Source organism: Phodopus roborovskii, unplaced genomic scaffold (assembly GCF_943737965.1).
Source record: "Phodopus roborovskii unplaced genomic scaffold, PHOROB, whole genome shotgun sequence".
NCBI classification, from domain to species: domain Eukaryota; kingdom Metazoa; phylum Chordata; class Mammalia; order Rodentia; family Cricetidae; genus Phodopus; species Phodopus roborovskii.
The window spans coordinates 30,411,898-30,438,107 of NW_026126433.1; the positions used below are offsets into that span (position 1 = coordinate 30,411,898).

The 26,210-nt window shown below is 39.4% G+C and overlaps 1 protein-coding gene across 1 annotated transcript in view; it reads right to left on the minus strand.

Annotated features, from left to right (window-relative positions):
• Positions 1–26,210, minus strand: part of Pappa2 (pappalysin 2) — a 232,006-nt gene that overhangs the window by 125,148 nt on the left and 80,648 nt on the right. Inside the window, exons 4-9 of the mRNA XM_051186063.1 lie at positions 17,963–18,256; positions 15,967–16,159; positions 12,284–12,405; positions 10,437–10,926; positions 6,152–6,280; positions 1,644–1,735 (exon numbers count right to left, since the gene is read on the minus strand). Coding sequence (XP_051042020.1) covers positions 1,644–1,735; positions 6,152–6,280; positions 10,437–10,926; positions 12,284–12,405; positions 15,967–16,159; positions 17,963–18,256 — 1,320 coding nt within the window. The remainder of the gene's footprint in view (positions 1–1,643; positions 1,736–6,151; positions 6,281–10,436; positions 10,927–12,283; positions 12,406–15,966; positions 16,160–17,962; positions 18,257–26,210) is intronic.

Sequence of the window (26,210 nt, forward strand, 5' to 3'; positions counted from 1 at the left end):
CGAGTCAAAGGACCAAATAATATAGAAACAACATGAATGCTATTCTTAGTTAAATATGAGTAGGACTACACTGGAGATGGTACAGTGTCCAGGGAATGTGTGTTTGATTTCAGTATGTGACCGCTATGTGGCTAACAAGAAGAAGTGATACAAACAGAGGTGACATTAACAAATACTTGTGCACAAAAGAGGGGGTGATTGGTTCAGTGCATTCTGCACAGCCAGACCACATCTGGGGGATTGTATTCCTTTCTGGGCATTGACCAGATAAAGCGTGCCAGATTGGGGTAAATAGGAAAGGTCTGGAAACCTAATCACATGAGGGGATGTTTGGATTGGAAAGGAGAATAGTGAAGAGGCATTTCAAATATCTGAATGGTAGTCAAATAAAACAGGAAAAAATGTATCCCCTGAAGCTTCGGAGTAAGAAAACCTCACTTGATTGAATATAAGGAAAGTTAAGTTTCAGGGCTGGCCTGGCAGGGGCCTTGTATGCCTCTAGATGAGTCATTAAGATAGTCTGAGACTTGGTTTACAAACTGAAAAGTGGAAGAAAGAAAAAATTAACAGATAAGGCCAGTGTTAAATAGAACTGTCTGTTCCAAGAGCAGTTTTCATTGCTGGAATTATGCCAGCAGAAGCTACATGCCCATATGTCAGGACTGGATAGAAGTGACCTCTCTAAAAGCAAAGCTGTCCTCCAATTCACTCCTGGTCTGTATGCCTAGAAGGAAAATGTCTCTATCAGATGTTGGTACACCACAGGCACTAAATATAAAATGTGATACTACTTAATACATAGTACACAGTGGACTCTCATTTGGATGGATGGGTATCTAGACAGACAGATAGATGACAATAAGAATCTGTGATTTAGCTTTGGCTCTGGAGAGCAGAAACAGCTGTACAGTTTATGTAGTTGCTGACACCTATAACAAGTTTATGCATTGTAATTTGCTACATCGCCTTAAGAGTTAAGAACCCCAACGTGATTTAAATACACTGATATTTAAAACAACTTTGATGTGGGGGTTTTACTCTACACAATCCCACAATATATGGGAAGGGAAGTAGTCTGCCTCTGAGGAACATGTTTGTGGATGTGTTCATAATAACTAGGGGGAGTGTTGTGTGCTGCCTACCAATTGTCAAGGGTTTAGATACGAAGTCATCTGGTTATAACTGATCACTACTCATTCCCCAGGACAGAAAACACCAGGACCATCTGCTGGCCTCTGTGACCTCACCTATTAAAAATAGACATCTTGCTTCCCCTCTGGTTTAGAATATTTCATGACCCTAATTTGTGTGTAGAATCTATAATATTGTTTTGTTTATCTGGCATTTTGGCATCTGTCTGAGGACTCAAGGGAATGCCCTGGTAACAACATGCTAGGGACCAGTACAAGTTTAGCACGAAATTCTAGATCTGTACTCCATTGGATCAAATTCTAACTAGCACTATTAGGTAAATAAGAAAAAATAAATCATTGAAGCTTTTTGTGCCTCCATTTAGCTTCTTCATGTATATATGCAGAATTTGGTGTTATTGCTTTAATTATCAATAAACTACGGGACACTAAGAATTCAAGAAACACTACGCTGACATATCTCTAAAAGTAATTCATAACCCCTAGACTCACCCACACAGTGGAAGCCTTCCTCCTGTTGACATGCTCTTGAACAACCATCGCCATTCAGCAGGTCTCCATCATCACACATTTCTCCTAAACTCCTAGAAATAGACATTTAGACACACATAAAATGACTTTTTCATTCAGCTACCATTAATTCATTTAAACTTCTCTCTGTGCTTTAAAAGTTTAAAGCTGTACAAAAATAAATACTTAATATTTTACAGAAAATATTTTAAAATATTTAAAGTATATGTGAGATTAGCAAAATAGTAGATTATCATGACCAGGGGGTTGTAGAAATTCCTAAAAATCAAATTATGATGGCACAGGAACATCTGGGAGAACCTTTTGATCCACCAATCCTGTGATAAATGGGGTCTTGGAAACAGCTAATTTGTAGCTTTCAATTTTGCTTAATTTAGTAGTTCAAGTAATTTATGATAACAGTATCATTGCAATATATGAATAACCAATTGCAGGAAATAGAAATCAAGAAAATGATCCCATTCACAATGTCAATTCTTAAATATGGATGAAAGAAATTGAATAGAACAACACACACATAAACATATACACACACATATACACATATGCAAACAGATGATTAATATGTAAACTTGAAATCCCTCTCCTGGGCAAATCTAAAAGAAATGGAATTAGTATGTCAAAGAGACTTATGTACTACCATGTTCATTGCAGCATTATTCAAAATGGCTAAGAGATGGAAACCACTTAAGTGTCAACTCACTGATAGATGGAGAAAAATATGTGACACATATCCCATAGAATAATATCCAACCTCAAAGGAAAATAAAATTTCCATGGATGGATCTGGAGATCATTATGTTGAGTAAAAAAAAAGTATGGACAAAAGAAGTATCCTGTGAACTTGCTCATATTGGGTATGAAATAGATCTCAGATACATCGAAAGTAGAATGGTGTCTAACATGAAGACAGAGAAAAAGAAGTGATGTGAAAAGAATTGTTGACGTGTTCTGAGTTGCAATTATATAGGTGCAAGTCCTGGGGTGTTTTTGCTTAATGAACTGACTAAGACAAATATGTGTAGCAATTGAAGAAGCTGGAAAAGAGAATTTGAAAAGTTTTTAACTGGAAGAAAGTGATATATGAAGAGATGGTTAGGTTTAACCTGTTTAAATATCATACAATGTATCAAAAGCCTCACATGGGATTGTATGCATTTTTATATATGTTTTTACATATAAGAATTTAATACATTTAATTAAAAAACATTGACAATTTTAAACAGTTAATTTTCCTGAGCATAGAGGCACACAATACTCTGGAGACATACAGCCCATTCCTAGTTAGCCTTGGATACACAGAAAGCCCTCTCTCACAAAACAACAAAGCTAAAAAAACAGGAATAGTTAATTGGTGAGAAGGCCTGCCCATCTACTCATTTTATTTTCTATTTATTTTATCTAATTTTAAAATCATTTTTGTGTAATTATTTTCCTTTGTGCAGGTGAAGTTATAAAAGTTAGAATTTTGCAGATCTGACTCTCCTGTTTATATATAACTAGAAGATTTCAAGAAGCACTCCCTGTGGCTGTCTTGTTCAATGGCACAACCTGGGTTCAAATCACTGTCCTTGCTTCCTACTACCACCTAGTGGCAGACACCATATATTACAGTAAAAAATAAAATGTCATCTTTGAACTTCAGCTTATGGGTTCTGGGACTTGAACTCGGGTACTCTGGAAGAGTATCTAGTGTTCTTAACCACTGAGACATCTCTCTTATCCCTTCACATTCTTTTCATACAAAGACATAATGATTCATCAGAGACCGCCCTAAGTACCTAATCTGCTGTGTTATAATCAGGAAGTATCCTAAAGATTCATTCCTAGTTTACTCGTGTATGGAGAGAGAATTGGACTACAATGAGCAGTTCTGCAACCCCTTGTGCGGGGAAGGACAGGTCTAATCACTCTTTCACAGGGGACTTAAGACCACCAGAAAAGACAGATATTTACATTACAATTCATTACAGTTAGCAAAATTATAGTTACTAAATAGCACCAAAAATAATTTCATTGTTGAGGTCACCACAACATGAGGAATTGTATTAAAGGGTTGCAACATAGGAAGGTTGAGAACTATTGATCTACACTAATGTTTACCTGTCAGGGTTCTAGAACATAATCTTGGAAAGAAACAACTTTTCAATTTTATTTTGAAGAAAATTTAAGCAATTAACATAAACATATTGCATATCATTTTTGTGCAATGTAGCCCAATAGAAATCTAATGGGAGTCATACATACAATTTTGAAATTTCTAGCAGTCAGTTTAAAAGTAAAAAGAAACAGGATACTTAAAACATTACTATTTGAATTATAATCAATGGAAAATGATTGGTGGTACATGTAACATTCTTTTTACGTACCAAGCACTTGAAGTCTGCTGTATTTAAAATTCATTTTCACTTAAATCTCACTTCAAATACTTGACCTTTACTTCAATGTTGTATTCATAGTTGAATCATCTATCCAAGTTGTCCCAAATTTTCAAGCTATATTTAAGAGGTTTTCCAACAACTAAATTAAGTTTCACTTTGAAAACTAAATTATGTTAAATGAAAAATAAATATTACACATCTTAGTTGCCACATTTTGAAGTCTCAAGTGCCACACGTATGAGATGGTAGGTGGACAGCATGTATTGGGAAAATCAACTTTGGAATGAGTGCTGCTCAAACTTTCAGGGTCCTCCCTAATGCTTAACTTGATAGTCTCCTATCTGGAACCAAGTGGGTTAAATTTTTGCCTTGTGTATTAGGGTGCCCCAAGCTGAAGTTTAGCTGGGATTCAGAAATGCCTTCCCTTGGACAACAATACTGATTAGACAGCCAACAAATGAAAACAGAAACTTAAGAAGTACCTTTTAACATGGAACTTTGTGAGACACAGTAGCAGAGAACTTCTGTTGCTAGTTAAGCTGCTTCCAGGGACAGGAGTCAAAATTAGGAAGATGGCCCTGCCCTACACTCTACTACATATACCCAGGCAAATTGTATCTTAAGGCCTCATGGCAGCCTCAATTGGAGAAAGGCACAAGATGAGAGCTAGCACACTGAGCATGTATGTGGGAGTAAGTACAAATGTGCGAAATTTACATATGTAAGTGGTTTCTGTTGTATTAATATGAGAAAGAACATTCAATGTTTATAGTTTAGTGTGACAGAATATGATTATACCATAGCTTGAGGGTCTCAGAAGACCAGTCAAGATAAACAGTGTTCAGTGATCGCTTGTCAGATGGAATCCTATGAAAGAATACAGAATTAAGTATATATTTTCCTGTTCGGAGAAACTAAAATATGGGCCATCTTACTAAGATGCAGAATTTGGCAATGTATTATACTTTGCCTCCCAGATTCCCCATGTCCAACAGTTTTATATAAGTGTTGGTTAGATGGAACTGAACAAGGAGGAGCTAACGGGCCCCCAGACTGATAGCTGGGAATCCAGCATGGGACTGATTCAGCCCCCCCACCCCCTGAATATGGGTCTCAGCCAGAGGGACTGAGCAGTCTAAGGGACCTCAGACAGTGGAACTAGGATGTATCCCTGATGTACAAAAGGACCTTGAGAGCACATCCCCCATGGAGGGATACTGCCTTAACCTAGAGACAGGAGAGAAGTCCTAGTCCCTACTTCAAATGACCTGACAGATCTACATGCCCCTACCTGGATGGTATTGCTCTACATAAGGAATTGGGGTGGGGGGATGGGAGGGGAGGGTGGTCAGGGTGCATGTGAGGGGGCAGAGAGGGCAAAAGGGAGGGAGGGAGAGGGAACTGGGATCGACATGTAAAATAATAAATTAAATAAAAAATAAGATAAAAAGTGTAGGTTAGATGAGTATGAAGGATTTGTCAGACAAGGATTGATCAACTGCCCCAGGTTTCCTATATATATATATATATATTCAGTGCTAAATGTGGACAAGTTCCAGGCAACCTAGATGAGTGTCTTCCCTAGTCTGATAACACAGGCCAATAGGAAAAGGACCACAGGATGTTAAGGAACCAAAGGAATTATTATATCTTTCCCTTGGTGATGTTTACAGAAAATTGCACAGTAAGTAGACCAAGTGTGTAACCCCCTTCCCACGAATAACATCCTCTTCGTATAACTGAACAAGCAGATGTTGTTCAAAATTATACCCTCCTTCAATATTTAACTATCATCTACATTAATTCTTCCCTTCCTCACTGCCCTGCAGTTCCTCACTGATGCCTTAAGGGGGCCCCAATGTCTCAATACTCAGGGGACCAATGCTGAATAAAAGTGGGTCCCCTTTAAACTAAGCAGAGGTGCCAACAACCTCTCAAGGTTCCAGATTTTGGGAGTTCTGTGTGAGACTTACCCAGTCCCTTGCTTCCATGAATTTTTAAGTTAAGTCAAGCTCAGGTGGAGGGCTGAGCCTCTTTGAGAAGTTGAACACCACCCAGCTCACACTGTCTTTCACACAAGTGACTTACCTTGCCACCTTCCCATCTCCACAGTAGGGTCTTCCATGAATGTGGCTCAGAGGAGGTGAAGCTTCTCCAAATTCCCCTCCAGCTTCAGCTTGAACTTGGTACTTATACAATTGCCCGGGCATGACCTCTCTGTGAAAACCAATGGGCTTGTGACAATCACATCTGCAAAGTGGTATGCCCTGGGTCCTTTGTAGTTAGTTCACATGCTTTTAAGGGAACTATTATAGGAAACAAAATGTAAAACATGCCAATTTTCTGAAACAAAAAAAAGAACATGGTTTAATCCTAGGAGCATCCCCTTATTCGTTTCTATTGGCTCCATATGTTCTACACTAGTAAATGTATTAGTAAGAGTATGGTGAGTTAACACTTAAGGTAAGAGTCTGTGTGGACCCAGGATGACGGCATGTAGTGATTTTAACCAAGGTAACAAAGAGCAAACGTTTAAAAAACAGTAATCTATATTTTTAAAATAATCAAACTAAGTGAAGTTTGTAATTTCAGTGTGTGGGCTCAGTCAAGTTCCTTTCCTTCTAGGATTTGTGGATCATAATTTTCTTGCACGAGAATTCTTGCCTTGAAAAGACTGGAACAAGTATTTCATAGAAGTAAGAAGACAAGAATACAGCTCATCACTACATGGAAGAGGTAAAAAAATTCCCAATTAGAGACACATTACATTCATCTTTATCTTTAAATACCAAAAACAGAGTTGTTATATTTGGCCTGAGAGATGGAAGGAATTTATCAGAGTCCCTGGTCTCTGGTGTATTGATTAAGTGGGAAGTGTTGAAGCAAAACATTTATTTAATAGGAAAAGGGCTCATGAATGAAGCTGCTGGTTTCAAAGATAAATTTTGCCTCATCTTAATTTTGTCCCATCTCATGCTTATCCTGGTTGGAAAAGTATCACCCAAGTCAAGTACTTATGAAGACACACTTTCAAGGAATTATTAGGACTGCTGTGAGTGTCCAGTGTGAATCTCCTGCCAAGATGCTCTTGTCTTTAACGGACTCTTTAAAGCAACCACAGAGACACCACCCCACAATCTGAAGTAGCAGCCAGAAAACATGAAATGTTACGGGGTTTACGAAAAACCTTTAAAATCATCTCTATTGGCTTTTAGGGAGTTTAATAGGAAAGACACCTAAATATTAAAGACTAAATTTCCAAGTTATTTTTCCCTTTTTGGGAAAGGAACCCTCTCCTGGGAGTGCCAGATGCTGTTTCTAAAGCAAACCCAATGTTATCCCAATCAGTGCTGGCAGCTGGCTTCCCTTTTGGGTGGTTTCTTCCTGTCCAACCATTCTTAAAAGTCTTACACAGCTCTGTGGCTGGGAAAGGGATCGGACAGAAATATGATTGTTCTTTTACTCTTCTTATGGGGGAAAACATTGCAGCAAGTACCTCAGGCCTCCCATGAGCATAGTCAATGAAAGGCAGTGTTCTACTGAGGGAAGATGATAGAATCATTTGGAAATCGGGTTTGAATCCTGGGACTGCCATCTATCTACTAGGTCAGCAACTGAGTGTAGAAAAAGCCTTAGTTTTCTGTCTATAAAACAGGATATTATTGACCTTAAACATTTATATGGGGATATCATTATATAGCAAGCATCCTATCAACTGCCTGCCTACAGATGCTTAGTCATGCTAATTTTTCTTTCTAATCCACCTCATAATCTACATTCCACTTGCATTTATTTTTTTTTTAGCCATTTTGTGATTTTATTTTTTTCTTTCTGTGCAGTAGGCATTCAGATATGCTAATATATAAAATAATATCTCTTACATTTTTGCTTAATAACAATAGAATTTCAAAGAAAAACATAACTGAAATTAGAGAAACTTAATTCCAGTTCTTCTCTAGTGCATGCTCTGTTGTCTGTAATTTCTCTGCTAACGGTGCTTAATCTGGACTCCAAGACCCGATGATGTTCCTCAAGAAAGTCCTCTAAAATTAGCAAATAGCAGGATTTCACATCTTTAGTACTTAGACTTCTCCTCAGGTAAGGTCTAGGGAAAACTAGTTAGTGTGTGGCAATTTTATGAAAACAAAAGCCGCCACTGCCACCCTACCTTCAGTGCTAGAACTGGGCCCCACTGAGCTAAATCCCTAAACCCTGACTTCTTAAGGTGGAATGATAAAATAAAATAGTGGCCAGCATTTATTTTTTTTTATCCTCTTTCAATCTTCTGAACTAAGAATGAGAACAACTATGGGAAGAAGAATGTACTGGAGCTGAAACTAGATATTTCGAGGTATTATAGCTAAGTTTTATAGCTGTGGTGGGTTGCCAAATGTCTACCACAGCCAGGATGCACACCTGTAGGGTTTGTGTGACTGCTGTCTCTCCTTTTGGAGAAAGGCAGTTCATTATTTGAATCTGAATTTTTTCATGTAACTTAATGGAATATTATCAAGAGTAATTTCCATCAGTGATTTGAAAATTACAAGTGATGGAGTACTTGTCTTCCCAGCATTGAGGAACAATCCTAGAAATAGTCATGCATCCACAAGAAGCAGCCCAGAATAGGGCTTGAGTAGTCATGAGGAAAGGGTCCTCACATTCCTAGCCATATCAGCAGTCTCAGCTAGGGCTCCAGTATGTATATGATGTCATCCTGGAATCAATCAAGCAATCCAGAGATCACTCAGCCCATGCATAGAATAATGAAATAAAGTTTGCTGTTGTAATTTGATCATGTCTAAGATGGCAAAAAATTACCTAATAGGACCCCCTCTGAGAAAACTTTATTGTACCTTGTTATGCATTCCCCCTGAAAGGGCAGTCTCTAAGCAGACTCTGAAGTGGGGGAATTTGCCTTTGATTATACCAGTATCTAAGGCAGACATTAAACTCTTACCTCAGACTGTGTCTCCAACACTGAGCACACTGTGCCAGGAGCACAGTAGAACTCACTAAATGCAGAAGGAAAGACATTAAAAAATAAGTAAAAACTAGAAACAAAAGAAAGAAGAAACAGAGAGGGAAGAAAAAAAAGGAAGGAAAAGTGAACGTACATATGGATGAATCATGAAGCTCTGTTTAACATCCGAGCGACGTGACCTTTAGTGTAGCTATGGAAGAAATGTCTACAACTTGAAAATTATGGAACCCATGCTAGATTATTGAAAAGCTACAAGAAGGTATCCAAAATAAAATTGCTGCAAGACAAAAAAAAATCTTATTCTGATCAACTTTAGTATCAATTCCACTCTCTTGACTATAAGACCCCATACACTAACTTCTCCATCAGCATAATGATGGCGTTAGCAGTCAAAGCACTTGCTTTCCCTTTTCTGTGAAATATTTTTCTTTAAATGCATATAAGAATATTTAAAAATAGCAGCAGAGATAGACAAATTGAAACAGAGTTCCTGAAAGTCCCAGGGTTTGTAAGATTCTGCTACCCAAAAGACCTCACATATGCAAAAGGCATACCTACCATATTCCCTCTTTTCACCCCTGTGATAAACAGGTCTGGCTACAATCAGGGGGATGGGCATTTACAGCTGTGATAGGACACAGTGAAGTCTCTGACATGCAGGTGCTAGCTAGCTTGTGAGCAAGGCCATCTTGTGACTCCAGCTGGCTGAAGAGAGATAGCCAGGGTCCAGGAGAGGAAGTGGGGCTCCTGGAGCAAGTGTCACAGCTGTATAGATCTGCTGTGTTAGCCTTCATGTTAGCAGAGAGCTAGATTTTGTTTGGGGTTTTTGTTTTTGTTTTTTATAGAGCTGATTTTATTTGGGCGACTGGTCACTGACATGGTTTTCCATTTAGTCCCCTCTCCTTGGCTGCAGAGCCATGCTTCAGTTCTGGGGATCTAACATGCTTGGGGTATCTACCACATCACACTTAGGGTTTCTTTATTAACTATTTAATAATGCCATACATTTTTATGAGGTTAGACTGTTTGTCTGAAACATCTGTTTATATTCCAAATTCCAATAAACTTGTATTGGTATTGGTAGCAGGTCCATCTCTAAATACAGATTCTATTTTGTTGTTTGGTCTGTGTAAACTTAAAAGACAAATGTAACTCTTCTCTTGATAGTATGAAGTTGAGTTCATAGTTTAAAAAGTAAGATCTTGGGCCAATGACATAGCAGGTAAAGGCATTTACTGCAAAGAGTCCAGTCCCTAAAATCTACATGGTGAGGGGAGAGCCTACTCCCATGAGTTGTCCTCTTTCTATACATGCACTGTGGCATGTAAACATAAACACAATAAATAAAGTTTTTAAAATCTTTAAAAGAAAAGATTCTGTTGCCCAACTTACATGTCTGTGAATTTCCTGTGAGGGTGTGTCACCACCATGGGCAAGCCACTGGAAAAAGGAGGCTCTCGGAGTATCTGATAACTCACAGGCCTGCATCCAGAACACAAGGAATTATGGGGCCGAGATGTCAGGAGAGCAGCATCAATTTCCATCCGTTCATCAAGGGTGTAGACTTTCACTCCCAAGACCTTCCCATCCACATGGAGTTTGATGGTGAGTGGCGTGTCACAAAAAGTGTTGAAGGGACCAAGGTGTACAGATTCCTTGAGTTCTAGCAAGATCTCTATATCAAAAAGTGCCTGGGAGGAGTTCATGGAGAGGTAAGTGACCCAGAGAGTGAGGGTGTCAGCTTGGACTGGGTGTTGGAAAAGCAGCTCCAAGCTACAACCTTCCGCTGGGCAGGGCACAGTCATATTCATGTGGTACAGGTGGAGCTCAGGACTCCAAGCCTGCAAGCTAGGCTCACAGGGCTGATCCACATCAGGAGGCCCTGTGGAGATGAGAGAAAGGATGCATCAAGAACAACCATTAAAAGAATGAGAAAGAACACCCCATATCAGCAGACAGTGGATGAAGGAGGCTTCAGAATTCTTAAAGAAAGCTATTCATTTTATGGACTATCTCTCATGTGCTTTCTTTTGAAAAGATTTATACATGACCACTCCTGTCAATCATCTCTAACCAGCTTTCCTTTTAAGGCTCTGTCACTTGAATAACTAACTGTGAGCCCAAGGTGACATTAGGTGGTCATTGTAGACTCATACATCAATATTCTTCTGTTTTTCTTGTCACAATCAGGACTAAAAAGTAATTCAAATAGACCACACTTTTTTCAATAGTCTTGTGGATCTTAATACCTACAAAGAGTGTACGCTCACGCATATTTGGGGCTAATTCAGAAGATGATGATTAGGTGAGTATCAAAAGTGATGGTGAAGATACAGGAATAATGACACACTCTTTTAATCCCATAACTTGGGATATAGAGGCAGGTGAATCACTGAGGTCAAGGCCATCCTGGTATGCAGAATTATTTCCAAGACACCCAGGGCTACACAAAGAACCCCTGTCTTGAAAAATAAATAAAAATAACAGCAAACAACAGCAACAACAAACCCCAATCAGCCACCCAAGCAAACAAACAAAAGCTGGGGAAGGCAGAAGTCAAGCCTTTTCTTCAGAAGGGCTAGAAGCCATATCCACAGCTTTTTCTGTACTGAAAAGACTGCTGTTGAAATCTGTCTTCTAGATCCTGATATACATATGTGAGTGCGTATGTGACTGTTGGAGAATTTAGGGGAGGGACAGGAAATGAAATAACAAAAAACATCTTCTCCCTTCTAGAGCCTAGCTTAGATCACATTCAAAGCACAACCAGTACCAGTGATTAATAGACTCATAAAATACTGTGGATGAGAACGGTCCGTGTGGAACACCTAGTCCACCCTGCCCCCACCCAGACTTACTCAGCCAGCACATGAGTATGCTCTGCAATGTGTTCTCTATTACTCTCTGATACAGAGGAATAAGCACTTAGTTTACACCATCATGCACCAAAACTTCATAAGGGACAAGTAGACATATGCAACATCTCTGGCCCTAATTTACCCTGCAGTTACCCTTGAGAAGGGCTGACTTCCCAGTCACTCTGTGTGAAATCTTTCACATTACACCAATACAGAACACACAGCATGCAGAAGCACCAGCAGTGTTTCCAAGACCCTGGAACTATTTCAGCAAACCCTCCATCACCCACATGCAACAATACACAAACATACACACTGTTTCATCTATTACCCATGCTCAGTGGCCACTAAAATATCAGTCAAAAATCTCTGGTACTTTACCCACAGCCTCGTCTGGAGTCCAGTAACCTGAAGAGTCACACACTCGCCCAGAGGAAGCCTTGTATACATACTGATGGAATGTCCCATCTTCAGTACAGGCATCACACATACTGCCAGGGGTCCTGAGGAGAAAAATCATAAAGAAGGGAGTGTTCTTATGCTGAACTAGGGAAGGAAACCAGGAAGACTCTGGGGAAGAAGGGTGTCACTGGAGAATAAGGCCCAGGGGGACAAGTGGACACATTTATCATTGTAACTCATGCCCTTCTTCTTAAGTTCTCATCTTTGCAAAGTTCACAAAACATAAGAAACCTCAAGATCAGGAAAGAAAAATTTAACAGAGTCAGGAAGACGTTGGTGAGGAGCAAGAGAACTCTCGTTCTCGAATCATTAAACAAGAAATAAACATATGTTCCTGAACTAACGTAAAATCCCTTCTATAGTAAATAAGTGTCAGAAAAGCACAGGACACACAATCTTGCCCACTCAAACAATGATTTTCACAGTGAAACCACTATCAATGTGGTTCTGACTCCTTTAATCCCCTACTCTTACTTACACATATAAAATAGAGTTGGAGGGTAACAGCCCTTGATTCACCATTGCCTGTAGCAATGAATCATATTTTCCTTATCAGCTCTAGCCTTACATCCTGTAGTGAGTTCCTACATAAACTTTATATTTCTTGCACAAGTTCCATCATACCATGGTTCAAATCCTTCACACTCTTTATACCACTCCACAAAACATGTGTTCTCACAACAATCTCATGGGCTTTTCAAGCATCCTTGCTTAGCAAACTCTTCTTACTTTACTTATTCAGATGTGGCCTTTGCAGGGGTACTTAGCCTTCCTTCTCTGCAACTCTGACCCCTGCTTCTCTGTACATACCTCTACAGTTGATCCCTTACTTAGGATACTGTTGTGTCATGCTGCAAATTTATACCCATCCTCTTTTGACTCCTGGGCCTGATAGTACATTTGGGTCTACTCAGTTCTCATTGGGTCCATAAGAATTAGCACATGACTGGCTCCAGCAGTCCCTCTGTAAAGGTCTGTCCTGTAGATGTCTTTGAGATGATTCAGTCTATAGAAAGGTTTCTACAAGCATTACAATTTGAGTAACTACAATATGTAAAAATGATTATTACTGAGTAACAGTGGCCAACAACTGCTTTGAGAATTATCTCTTTCTCTCTAATACTTGGAGTATTTCTAGAATCCTGGTTGTGAACAACTTATCTGAAATGCTAGGTTAAATCAAGGTAGCATACCAACAGAACACATGAATGGCAGATTAGCATCTTATAAATACACTAGTAAAACCATATTATTATACAATGACAATAACAATGTCATTAAGCACCTTACACAACCTGGCCCTGTGTTTTTCACAACTTCTTTCTAACCCTTGTGATGGCACCATGCTTACAAATAAGAAAATTTGGGGTTCAGAAAGCTTTAAATCAGTTGCCTAAAGTCACAAGCTCCTTAATTCCTTTGAGCACATTCCCAAATACCACCTAGTATTCAGGGGTTTGGCAACTAACGGGTGCAGTTTAGATCTGCCCTTTGATTCCATTAGTGTTCTTTCTAATGTGAACACAATTCCAAACCACATTTCCCTGATGCACTTGCCCTTCCGGGACTGCTGCAGAGTGCGCAGCTTGGGCTCCTCTCTGACATAAGGATTCCAAATACCTACAAGGGTGGAGTAAACATAACTCTAGGCATGACACAAATTGCTGAGCATGTGACGTGAGTCTCTCCAACACACGTGCTAGGAGGCCTCAAAACTAGCCCACCTAGCTGGGAAAAGGAAGCAAATTGCAATCTTTTCTGCCAACAGACTCTCAGCGAGCCAGTTCTGATGTCTGCTTTATCGTAACATTTGTACCAGAGAGAGAATTGAAAGATTAAATTGTTTACACGTGTTATGTAAACTGATGTAAAACTTGGGTTTGCATGTACCCACACAGGACGGTCCTGCCAGAGCTACACAAGGTCACACTTGCAGGAAGATGATTTTTAGACACATTGCATAGATGTTTGCTGAATCACCAAAGGAGCTCATGGGAACCTGTGTGCTGATAACGATGCAAACTATTTTGTGGTGCTGTGAGTGCTAAATGATGGCATGACTAAGTGTGAGTCAAGGGACAAAGATTTCAAGACACTGTGAGTATCGTTTCAAAAAATAATCCACTGGCTTTACTGTGTCCTCAACTCTCCTTGTCTGTGCCCAAGCCCAGGCTTTTATTAAATCAAAGAGTGTGAGGATATGCTCCAGAGAAATTCTTCTCTTAGCTGGACCCAGATACCCACAGAGAAGTGTTATACAAAGAAGACTCACTGCCCTATGGCCCTACACCCATGAGTATGCAGACAGCACAAATTGGACCCAATGGGTTATTTGAAAAAAACAGTAAAGGCCACAAATTTGGGGTTATGAAAAGGGGAAGGTAGGTCTGGGAGGAGTCAGAGGGAGGAGTTGGGGGTGAATATGGTCAAATTTCATCATATGAAATTCTTAAAGAATTAGTAAAATATTATATTGAGAAAAATAAAAGAGTAGATGTCCACCTGCTAAATGGGAAAGAAAGCTCAACATTCAAAGCATCCATCTCTTTTAATCTATTCTGTACTCCTTGTTTCTGAATCCCCCTTATTACCTTGTGGGGTCTTAAGAAAGTCCTGTGCATTTCTCACTCACAGGGAGGAGTGGTGCCCACTGTGAGGACTACTAGAGACAGGTAAAGCCAGCTGTCTCACAGTGTCTCCCACATAACAACACAGAAAAAAAAAACTGTTCCTGTTATTCAGCTTCTGGGTGGAGGCTTCCAGAAAGCCAAGTCTGCATGGGGTCCCTTTTCAGTTTTCAGTTAAGCCATAGCCCCCATTGCCATATCAGGCCTCTCTCTCTCTCTCTCTCTCTCTCTCTCTCTCTCTCTCTCTCTCTCTCCCTCTCTCTCTCTCTCTCTCTGTCTGCTGTATGTATGTATGTCTTTCCCTGCTTTTGTATGTAGAATTCCCTGAGATTCAGTCTATAAGTAAGCAAAGGAAGAATGGCAGTTGCCTTTGGGTGCTGTGACTGACTTCAATGAGTATGGATTAATTGTCTACCATGGCAGTCGCCCACACACACACACACACACACACACACACACACACACACACACACACACACACACACACACACAAAATGCAAACACAAACAAACAAACAAAAAAACATTTGCCAATAGAGGGGACAAATAAGGACAGAGAGTAACAATTCCAGATAGTGGCCATCAGGCCAAGCACAGGGTTCAGCTGGAGGCAGTGACGGTATTAGAAATGCTGAGTTTGTATACTCCTACACTTTCACTTTTTACCCTAGAACTGACTAAAGGAACATGGTCTGCTTCCCTTTCCCCAGTAACCACTGTCCAAGAAGCAAGCCTTACCCTGCAGAGGAACAGCTGGCTAAGACAGATGGGTCATGCTTTGTCAATTCTGCCAGGCCATCCTTGTGAGGGACAAGCACACAAGCTGAATCTCTGGCTCCCATGAGACACCTTTAGCCTTGCTAAGGAGCTGAGCCCTGGGCAGCCATGTACACACTTACATCACAATGGGGGTTCTCCTCATTTTATATTCTTTCCCACTTTTGAAATGTTTCAAAGATAGTGGAGCACCTCTCACCTGTCATACACAACTCCACTAATAGGAGGCAGCCAGTGGATAGTGAGGGACTTTTGGGTTTGCCCAATAACCATGGGTGGGATGGGGATGGGGGTGGGCTTTGTGCTTTCACTCCATTGCTGGTATACGAGGTCCAAATAACAATGCATCCGGGCCACTTGGTTAGGGGTGAAGCTGTCAGTGCACTCATCATCTGTAGAGACAAAAAAGGGGATGTGAAGGCTGAATTTGGACCAGTGTCTAAAGGCAGGGCAAGAATCTCGCTGTATTCTCATGACTCCTACATCTCCCACTTATTAGACTCAGAAAGCATTAGACTCAGTAAAGAAATTCATTCCTCTCTAAAAAGAAATCCTGACATGGCGAGGAAAAGCAGAGACATTAAACTTGCATCTTCCAGAAGCTATCTCATTATTCTCTCCTTGTCCTAGGGTAAGACTCTGGTCATGAAATCATAGGCTTGTCCTAAGACAATGGTTCTCAACTTTCCTAATGCCGCAACGCAACCCTTTAATACATTTCCTCATGCTATTGTGACCCCTCCCTCAATCATAAATTTTTATTGCTACTCTATAATTGTAATTTTGCTATTGTCATGAATCGTAATGTAAATATCTGATATGCATGATATCTGATATGCGGCCACCCCACAGGTTGAGAACCACTGTTCCAAACGTATGGTTGCATACTTATTATACCACAAGATGGCAGTGTTTCAGCAGAGGGTTTCTACACCTGTGTTCGGAATTAACCTTCATCTGCTATATACCCAAGGAGGGTGAATATTCACTGGAGGTGCTCAGTTCAGATGAAGCTGAAATGTCAGGGAAATTTTAGGAGTTGGAATTATGGCCCCAATCTTTCTTTCGGAGACAGTAAAACCACTGTATTCATTACACAGTTTGTACAGGAATGATCTTCATTTCAAGGGTTTTTCTATTTAGAGTAGATCAAAACCCACCACATCTGCTTCTCAACATTGTCTCTGCCACACTTAAAGGTGGTACTGAAGGAGGCTCTGCTCCTAGACTCTGCATCTCCAAGGACACCTACTCCAGGTTAAGGGAGACAGAGTTGTTGATACTTATGAATTTAATTCATTGTTCACTGCAATGAAATTTGGAGGAAAACATCTTAAGAAGCCACAGGCAGAACCAGTTAAATCATTGTTTTTTTTTTTTTTTTCTTACCTTCAAAGTCATGAGCAGGGTCTGGTAGTTTGCCTTTTATTTAAACAGGAAACTAAAAATTAACCTATCACTATTGGACTAGGTGATCAAATCAAATTAATTGTCATTTTTAGCTATAATTATGCCCATCATTAAAAGAAAACTCCTGTTACTTTTTGCCAAACATAAGGAAGGTCTGATACAACAGTGAGATGTATGATCCAGATGGCCCCAAAGAAAACAAGGCCACACAATACAGTTTTCCACGGGGCCAACAAAGCACTATTAAAAAAAAAAATAAACAGTATCATTTTGGGCACAGGTAAGCTAGGAATCAATGTCCTGCTGGAAAAGGGGAATCTCACTTTTTACATTGTATAAGATAAAAGATTTCTAGCACTTAATCAAGTCAGTTTGTCAACTCTCTATAAAAGTACTGAAGAGACATCTTTACTAAGAGACCTGTCACTTATCACTGTCAGACTAGTCATATTCAGGTTAAATGCCTCAATGAGAATCATCATGTTATAAAACCTGAAGAGATCTCAAGAGGATTTTTTCCTTTGTCCCATTTTAACTATTCATGATAGAAATGTGTTTCATTTCAAGCTCTGATGGAAGAGAATGCAATCAAGACCCTGTAATATCTTAGCATTTTGTCAACTACTTCAAACACATGGAAAATAAAAGAATATCCAATACAAAAAATATTCCTGCTCTATGACATGAGTCTCCCTGGCTCCCTTAAACTACATCTACTGTACCAATTCCCAAAGACACTTAAGTGATCTTAAGAGGAAACAAAAGCACCCAGTCTGTGGTGATACCTGTGTAGCTCATGTAGTTATTGAATGGAGCCCCTGGGAAGTGGGTGAAACCGCAGGTGTCATTAGCTGGCTCTGGGTCCCGACACAGCTTACTCTTGGGTGTAGGAGCAGTGTCGGCACACAGGTCTCCTGTCTCCATGGATGGCACTGTCTCTCTACAGGGGTCATCACAGGATTCTCTTTCACTGACTCCTTTGAATACATGGTAGAGTCCCAGGACATGTCCGACCTCATGGATCATGGTGTTGGTATGGCCAGGCATGCCGTAATAGGCTGGGTTGAGGACAACACCACCTGTAATGGAAGGTTTTGAAAACATCTTTGAGAAAAAGATGACCAGCAAGCCTTCCTTGGTCATTCTTTGACAGAAATCCCAAATAGTCCATCTCAGCCTCTACAAAAATAGTCTATAACTAACTTGGTGGTATCTAATAATATACTTCCCTATTTCTACAGACACCCACAGAACTAATCAGCAAACATTCCTCTAACATCTCTCCTGGGTCATTACAGACTTAGTGACGACCTGGCTGTATGATAAGGACGAGAGCCTCAGCTCTAGACATACATTAAATCAACTCTGAAAAGTAAAAAATGAAGTTATAAATGCTAGCATCAACAAATAAATATAAGTATTTCAGAGTAGAGTTCACACAGCAGTGTTTTAAAAGCCATTACTATAAGCAGAAGCACATGAAGTTGGGATCCAGGGAAAGAGGTACCTATCTCTTCTATGATCTAGCTGTCAACAGCCATCTGGTCTCCTAGAACTCAGCTTCACCCCCTCTAAAGCACGGGTGATAACACTAACATCAATCTATTTTAGGAGTATTTGTAGCCATGGCTGTGGCTCAGTCAGTAAATGTTTAGTTTGTAAGTATGAGGGCCTAGGTTTGGATCTCCATCTCCCATCAGAGAAAACTAGATCAGTACAGTAGCACAATCTTAGGGAGACAGAGATTCTTGAGGCTTTCTGGCCAACTAGTCTAGCAGAAGAGGTGAGTTTCAGGTTAAATAAGATATTCTGCCTCAAAAACTTAGGTAATGAATGGTTGAAGAAGGCATTGGCATCAATGACATCAGTCTCTTGCTTCCACACACGAATGTGAACACAAACACAATAAATAAAACAAAGGAAAAGTGTTCGACACACTTTAGCTGTTTAACAAATGAGTTAAGAAAATTACTTGTCTACAGCTGTCCACAAACAACTGACCATGAAGTGCTCAGCCCCATGTGATACATATATAATAGCTAAGGCTCAGGGAACATCTTGGAAGAGAGAACAGAAAAACTGTAACATACAAAGGACCTGAACAGCTACTGCAATATTACGTCTTCTCTATAGGCCAGGGCAGCTGCCCCCATGAAATCCCAACATCATAGTTGCCTAAACAAGGCCTTCAAAATGATAACACCAGTTGACATGCCAATTTGGATGGAGGAAATTTCATAGAGGTTCACTCCAGATGGAAAGGAATGGGCAATTAATAACTTCTCAGAGAGTGAGATCATCTTCCCCAGGGATGAGTCTTCTAATTGGTTATTCCATGCTAACCATTCATCCTGATAACATGTAACAATAAATAAAGTCAGTTGGTTGTATTTATATGCATATAATATACATAAAATAATATAATACATATATAAAATTAAAGACAAATATGTGAAAGATTAAAGGTAGATCTGGGAGCAGTTAGGAGGAGGAGTGTGGTAAGGAATAAATATGATAAATATATTATATGAGTTTCTCAAAAGGTTATTAAAATATTACATTTTTTGAAAATGTTGCTTCTGAGTTCGCCTTTCCTACTCTCAAGAAGCTAGCAATATATCCCACTCACCCTACCCCATTTCTATAGGACTCCAAGGCAGCTGTTTCAGAGGACAGGAAATCACACAGAAATGGGTTTAGATGAGAAGATTGCTGGCTGAGTGGCTAACTTCTACCTGCCCTCCTTATTAAAGCTCATTCCCTACTTCCTTTCTTTTCCCATCACTGAAGCACTTGACTTTCATCCTCAAAATTGCCAGATGAGACTAAGTGTAATCTCCAGTGCCTAAGAAAGAGAATAAGGAGAGATCTGCGTCAGCCATCCAGAGTTGAGAGTCACCCACTGCTACAGTCTCAGACTAACCCTGGTATCATGTCTTAGTGTAATCTCAAGACTTGCTTTGTCCCAAACAACAAAGTTTTTCTTAGACTGTTTGTCTCTTAGAGATGTCCAGTGCTCTAGAAATGAAGCCATATTGCTTTGGCCATATTCAGTAAAGAGTAAGTATCAGAATGATGTAGATGGCAGTGGGTCCAATAAATGGCAGGACTCGGGAGAAACTACAATAGTATGAATGGATGAGGAAAGTTTTAAAAATACTAACATTTTTGCCTAAGTCTTTAGTTGCTACCATTTAAGAATGCCAAAGTCCCCTGCATATCTTACCTCACTAGGAGCTAAACAACAGAATTTTGAAAGTAAGAAAGTAGGAGATTCTTTCCTGGGTGAGTTTTCCTAGGTCTCTGTCATCTGAGTCTTAAAGGGACTGTGCGTTGGCCAGTATAACAAGCTAACTAAGGGCCATCATCTTTGCTTTCACACTATCAACATTTCCACTACCACATTAGCCTAGAGAAGACCCACAAATTGAAGGAAAGAAGATGAAAGGGTTAGTGTTGGGAATGTATAAGTGACAGTTGGCCCAATAAAGTTGATCACCCTGTCATTTGAGTATCAAAATTTAAGACATGTTTTTGCCTTTTCTAGAGGTGAATTTCTGAGTAAGTGTGCCAGTCCCAAAGAAGAATGGTTGGATAGAAAGGGAGTGAGGCCAAATTGGCCATGGGTAGCACCAAGAGACAAAGTGCCATATAAATTATTCAAGTGACCCCATGAGCATGACCCTGTAATGAAAAATATGGATAGCTTGGGTGGCCAGCATCACTTGGTGACTAAGGACAAAACAGACCATGGGCCCTCTGTAATCAGGATGTACAAATCATCACACTAGCTAGATGAAGCCCCGAATGCAATGAGACTCAACTGGGTAAATGTCTACTATTCATTAACATGGGTGTTCAAAACAGAAATTAGGGCCAATCATGGAATACATTTATATTTGCTGCATGTTTACATGTGTACATTAAGAACTGAACTCAATACAGGGCTGGTATGCTCAAACTTCAAAATGTGGCACAGAGTGAATGGAACTCTGCATTTAGCAACTGGTGAGCATGTGTGGCACAGCTGTTCTGTTATGTACTTACAGGGGGAGTACAGATGTGCCTACTTAGAAGGCCTTTCAGCTTTGATTATGAAGAACAAGCTTAAACAATAAGGCAAAGCTGTTGTGTGGTCTCGGGGATGTTACCAAGGGAGAAAAGAAAGAGAAGTTGCTGATGAAAAGACAAATTTCAGCGGTGCAAAGCCAAGCTTCCAGAGTGATGTTATGTTCCCAAGTTCTCACTAGTTTTCCCCAGACCTATCACTAGACCGCCAAAGTAGCTCATGGTAAAAAAGAGAATGATTCCCAAAGCCATTTGTTAAGAAACTTAACAATTGGTATAAAGTCACTGGTTGAAATGCCTTTTAAACAGTTCTGTAAAACTTATAGGGCTCCATGTTATATGCTTATAAATCAGGGAGGTCATGGCCGGTCTGTAGGTGTCTATATAATTATCTCCAGTCACTGGCTACCATACATATTCTCCACAACAAAGGAAAAATCTGTTGTTTTTTTTTTTTTTTAAATGGGCTTTAGTGTCCTCAGAAGGAGTGTTCTGGGGAAAGGCTGGGAAAGAAAATGACAAAAGTGGGTGGACAGACAAAGGGAGAGAAATAAATGAAAACTGTAAGAACAAAGAAGAATTTAATGGGATCTGGAAATAGATGTGGACCTTTATGGAACCAGCCTAGACATTAAACATCTCTCAGACTTTTATTGCCTACTTGCTTCTGCAGCTTGTACCCTCATTGGATGGAAGATTTTGTTCCAGACAAGACTGAACAAACACTGTGTGTTTAAGATGGAGATGAAGATATTACAGAATGTGGTGTCATTTTTATTTACCTGTGTGCCTTTTCAGCTACACCTGCCCTCAGTTGTCATGCACATGGGAGAAAAATGATATGGTGGAGTTCAGACTGCAGATCTTGTTAGAAAGGGACTGCGAAGGTAACAAGCTTCCTCTTACAGTTCACAAAGCATGTACTGGGCATCATTTCTCTGCCAGACTTTGTGTGTGTGTGTGTGTTTAAATCAAGAATTCAGCAATTGCCAGGATGTGTTTTATAAAAGAATACTCTTCGAGTCTTTATAGTAAAAAGATTTTTTTGTTGTTGGTGTGAGCCTAGCCTTTAACAGGTCAGTCACCTCTTCAGGGAGGGAGAGAGAGGGGAGACAGAGAGAGAGAGAGAGAGAGAGAGAGAGAGAGAGAGAGAGAGAGAGAGAGAGGAAGAGAGAGAGAGAGTGGAACAATCAGCTCTAAACAGGATGTCTCCATTAAATCCCTCCTCTCAAAGCTTAGTGAACCTTGTAGAAAAGGTAAGAGTCAGAGGGGATGGGGGACACTGGGAGAACAAGGCCTCTAAATCAACTGTGCAAAACTCATATGAACTCACAGAGACTGGAGAAGAAAGCACGGGGCCTGCACAGGTCTGCACCAGGTCCTCCATGAATTTCTTATCACTTTCATTTCAGTGATTTTTATGGGATTCCTGAGTATGTGAATAAGCGTGTCTCTGTTTCTTGTGCTTTCTCGTGGGTTCTTTTTCTTCTGTGGGTTTGCCTTGCCCAACTGTGATAAGATGGGTTTTGATTTATCATATCATATTTTATTTTGTTTTGGCTTCCCACTTGTTCCAACTTTTGCTATAGTTTCTGCCTTGACACAATCTTTCCTAAGTGAAACAGAACTCCCATTTCCTTATTTATTTATTTATTTATTTATTTTGAGATTACCATATAATTACATTTCTCCACCCTCTAAACTCTCCCATATATCCAGACTTTCCTTTAAATAATGGCCTCTTTTATCCACTAATTATTATTGTGCACACACACACACACAAACACACACACACACATACATATACGTTCACATATTCCTAAATTAACCTGTTTAGTCTATATACTATTACTAATACATAGTGTGTGTTTTTAGGGCTGGTCATTTGGCACTGGATGACCAATTAATGTGCTCTTCCCTAGGGAAGAGAACTTCCTTCCACTTCCACTTTCCTAAGTTGCTATAGTTCTTTGTGTAGGGTTGAGGCCCCCCTAGACTTTCCCCCATCCACTTTGACATGTCCACTGGTGTCATCCTTGTTCAGCTCAAATTTGGGCAGTCATATTGGTAAGACTTTGTAGGAAAATATTCTCTGCACTTTAAGGCAAAGAAAACAAATAATACAACTGATACTTTAACACATTACAGTAATATTTACTACCCATCCACATGCACAAGAACTGATCTTGGTGTGTGGAACCATACTTATCTCACTGAAATATATTTTTCTTTGTATTTTTGTTCCCTAATGGTTAAGCAATGCAAATTTTTGTCTAAATGTAGAAAGTAATCCTTTGAAATGAAAATTATACTGGAAAGAAATTCTTAGCACTTCATAATTTAACTAAGTTGTCAGTTCCATATTACTTGCTACTAGTTGAATTTATAGATTAATTTTTTTCATGTTACTTCACAAACACATGAGGAAGCATTGAGGTTTTTATAAATCTTTGTGGGGGCACAAAAGGAAAAGATAAGTTTGGGGAGTACAAATAGAGTCATGTAGAGTTTATTCCACTTCTAAGCATGGCCAGGCTTTACCAGCTGTCAATCAAGGCATCTCTCGGTTTTTCACTGTGGGGTATTCTCCCATTGTCTGCCAAGCAAACCCCAGCCTTATCTGTCCTTCAGCGCTCACTTCCAGTGATGTCTGGGAATACCACCCACGACGCTTTCAGAAGAGTGTGGCACTTTTTCCCAATGGGCCTGTCTAGCCCTTTGTTGCTCTATGATACAATAGCAAAAGCATGTGTTACATGTCTGTCTCCCACTAGTGCTGTGCACTTTTCTGTCCTTGTATTATTCTATTTCTGTATTGCCAGTTGTTCCTTGAGTGAACGCATGCATGCACACCTGAATGAATGAAGGGTTATGATTATGATATCAGTGACTTATAGAAGTGCTGACTCATCATTTAGTCAAATATTCTTTGAATCATTATTTTAATTCATATGTTATTTATAAAAATTTTACATCCATTATCATAAAATTAGAAAGACAAAATCATACTGGACAATAGAAATGGTGTGGATAGCAAAGCAGGATAAACTATGGGGTTTCTATAGAGTGGAAGTCACTGGTGATCAGAAACTGCATTTGGTTTTCCAACTTTAAGGATGGTGTGCAGGTCACTCAGATAACCTTGAACATGATGAGCTGTTGCACACTGATACAAACATAATCCTACCTAGACTTTTGGGAGGGCTGTTCATAAAATCCTCAATGGTTTCCGCTGTCATATCATGTCAACAGTCTACACTGGCATTCTCTTTTTCAACCACAATTTTGGTCAAATAGGAAACAACAAATATATACGCAAGAAAATTCATACTCAACTAGAGCTGTGAGCTGGTCAGCCCATCTCCTTAAATGCACACTAAAAACCATGTTGCAGGAGAGCAGTCTCATTCCTTTGAGTTTTAAGAACAAAATATAAATATCCATAGCTGTTTTTGCAACTCATTGTGAGTCAAAATTTCAAAAGATAAATTATAGACATTTCTTGCATCATTACATTGAAATATAATTCTACCACTAGCCTATTTAATTGCCCCCCTTGTCGGTAAAAATTCACAACACACCTACTGTATACCCAGTTTCTTCCTTATGTGTAGATGTTACAAAGCAATTCTTACACCTGTGTGTACTTTGCATGTGTGCAGTTCTCTGTAAGTTTATTAGATGTATACAATTACAAAATCACCACCACACTCAAAATACAGACACAGCCCATCATTATAACATCCCTCCTTGCTGGGCATAATAGCACATGCCTTCAGTCCCAACACCAGAAACTCTTTCCCTAGACCAGGCTGGAGTTGAACTCAGAGTTCCGCTTGTCTCTGCCTCCAAGTACTGGGATTAAAGGTGTGTACCACTATCTAGCAGGGTATTCTCATATTCATAAGAATTCTGCAAATTATTCAGGGTGGCTATGTCATTCTCAGTTTTCAACTAGCAAGTATGGCAGAGCCAGCTTTTCTAGGCCCTCACTAGCATGCAGTATTGCAAAGGTAGGTTTTTATTTTAGTTCCTCCGATAGGTGTGTGGCAATACTTCCTGGTAGTCTTAACTTGCATTTTTCTAGTAGTTAATGTGGTGAAGCTTTATTTCTTGTGATTATTTTTTTTTATCTCTGCATTCTCCTTATAAAATGTCTGCTTTTATCTTTGCTCATATATAACTGGAATGTCTAATTTTTCTGTTAATATTAAGTTTTGAGAATTTGTGTGTTCTAAATAGAAGTCATTTTCCATATATGTGCTTTTTATTATCTTATAAAAGCCAATGGTTTCTTTATGCATCTTAGAAGACTCTTTGTCAGCAAAAGGTTTTTTACATTGCTGGAATCTAACTGGTGAGTTTTTATTTTCCAAACCATGCTTTTGGTATCTTATGTATGCACTTTCTGCTTAGTCCTATTCCAAAGATTTTTGCCTATGTTTTCTACTAGGCATTCCTTACTTTCATTTTCTACACTTAAGTAGATGCTTTATTTTGACTTAACTTCTCTATTGCTTGCAAAGTTCAAACTTCTCCAAAAACATTAGTTGAAAATAATTATTTCCCATTAAAGCCATATGAAAGCTATATGTGGTTCTGACTGGCCTGAAACTCAGTGTATATATAGGCTATCCTGACCTTCAGCTCACAGAAATATATCTGCCTTGCTTTGCTTCCTGAGTACTGGGATTAGAGGCTTGCACCATCATTTCAAGCCTACTTCTTTCACTCTTTATGATAGAGTAGATTCCTTTTCTGCCATTGTTTTTATGGATGAGTTCATCTTTTTAGGAACTTATCAATACACTTCCCCTATAATTTGTTTTCTCTCTTCAAAACCTGCTCTGTTAATTTGTTTTCATATTGAAGTTTATTTTCAACAAATTTATTTCCTGTCTTGACTGTAACACTTCCTTATGTCCTCCTTTTTTGAGTTTAATATGCTATTTTTTTTCTGGCTTG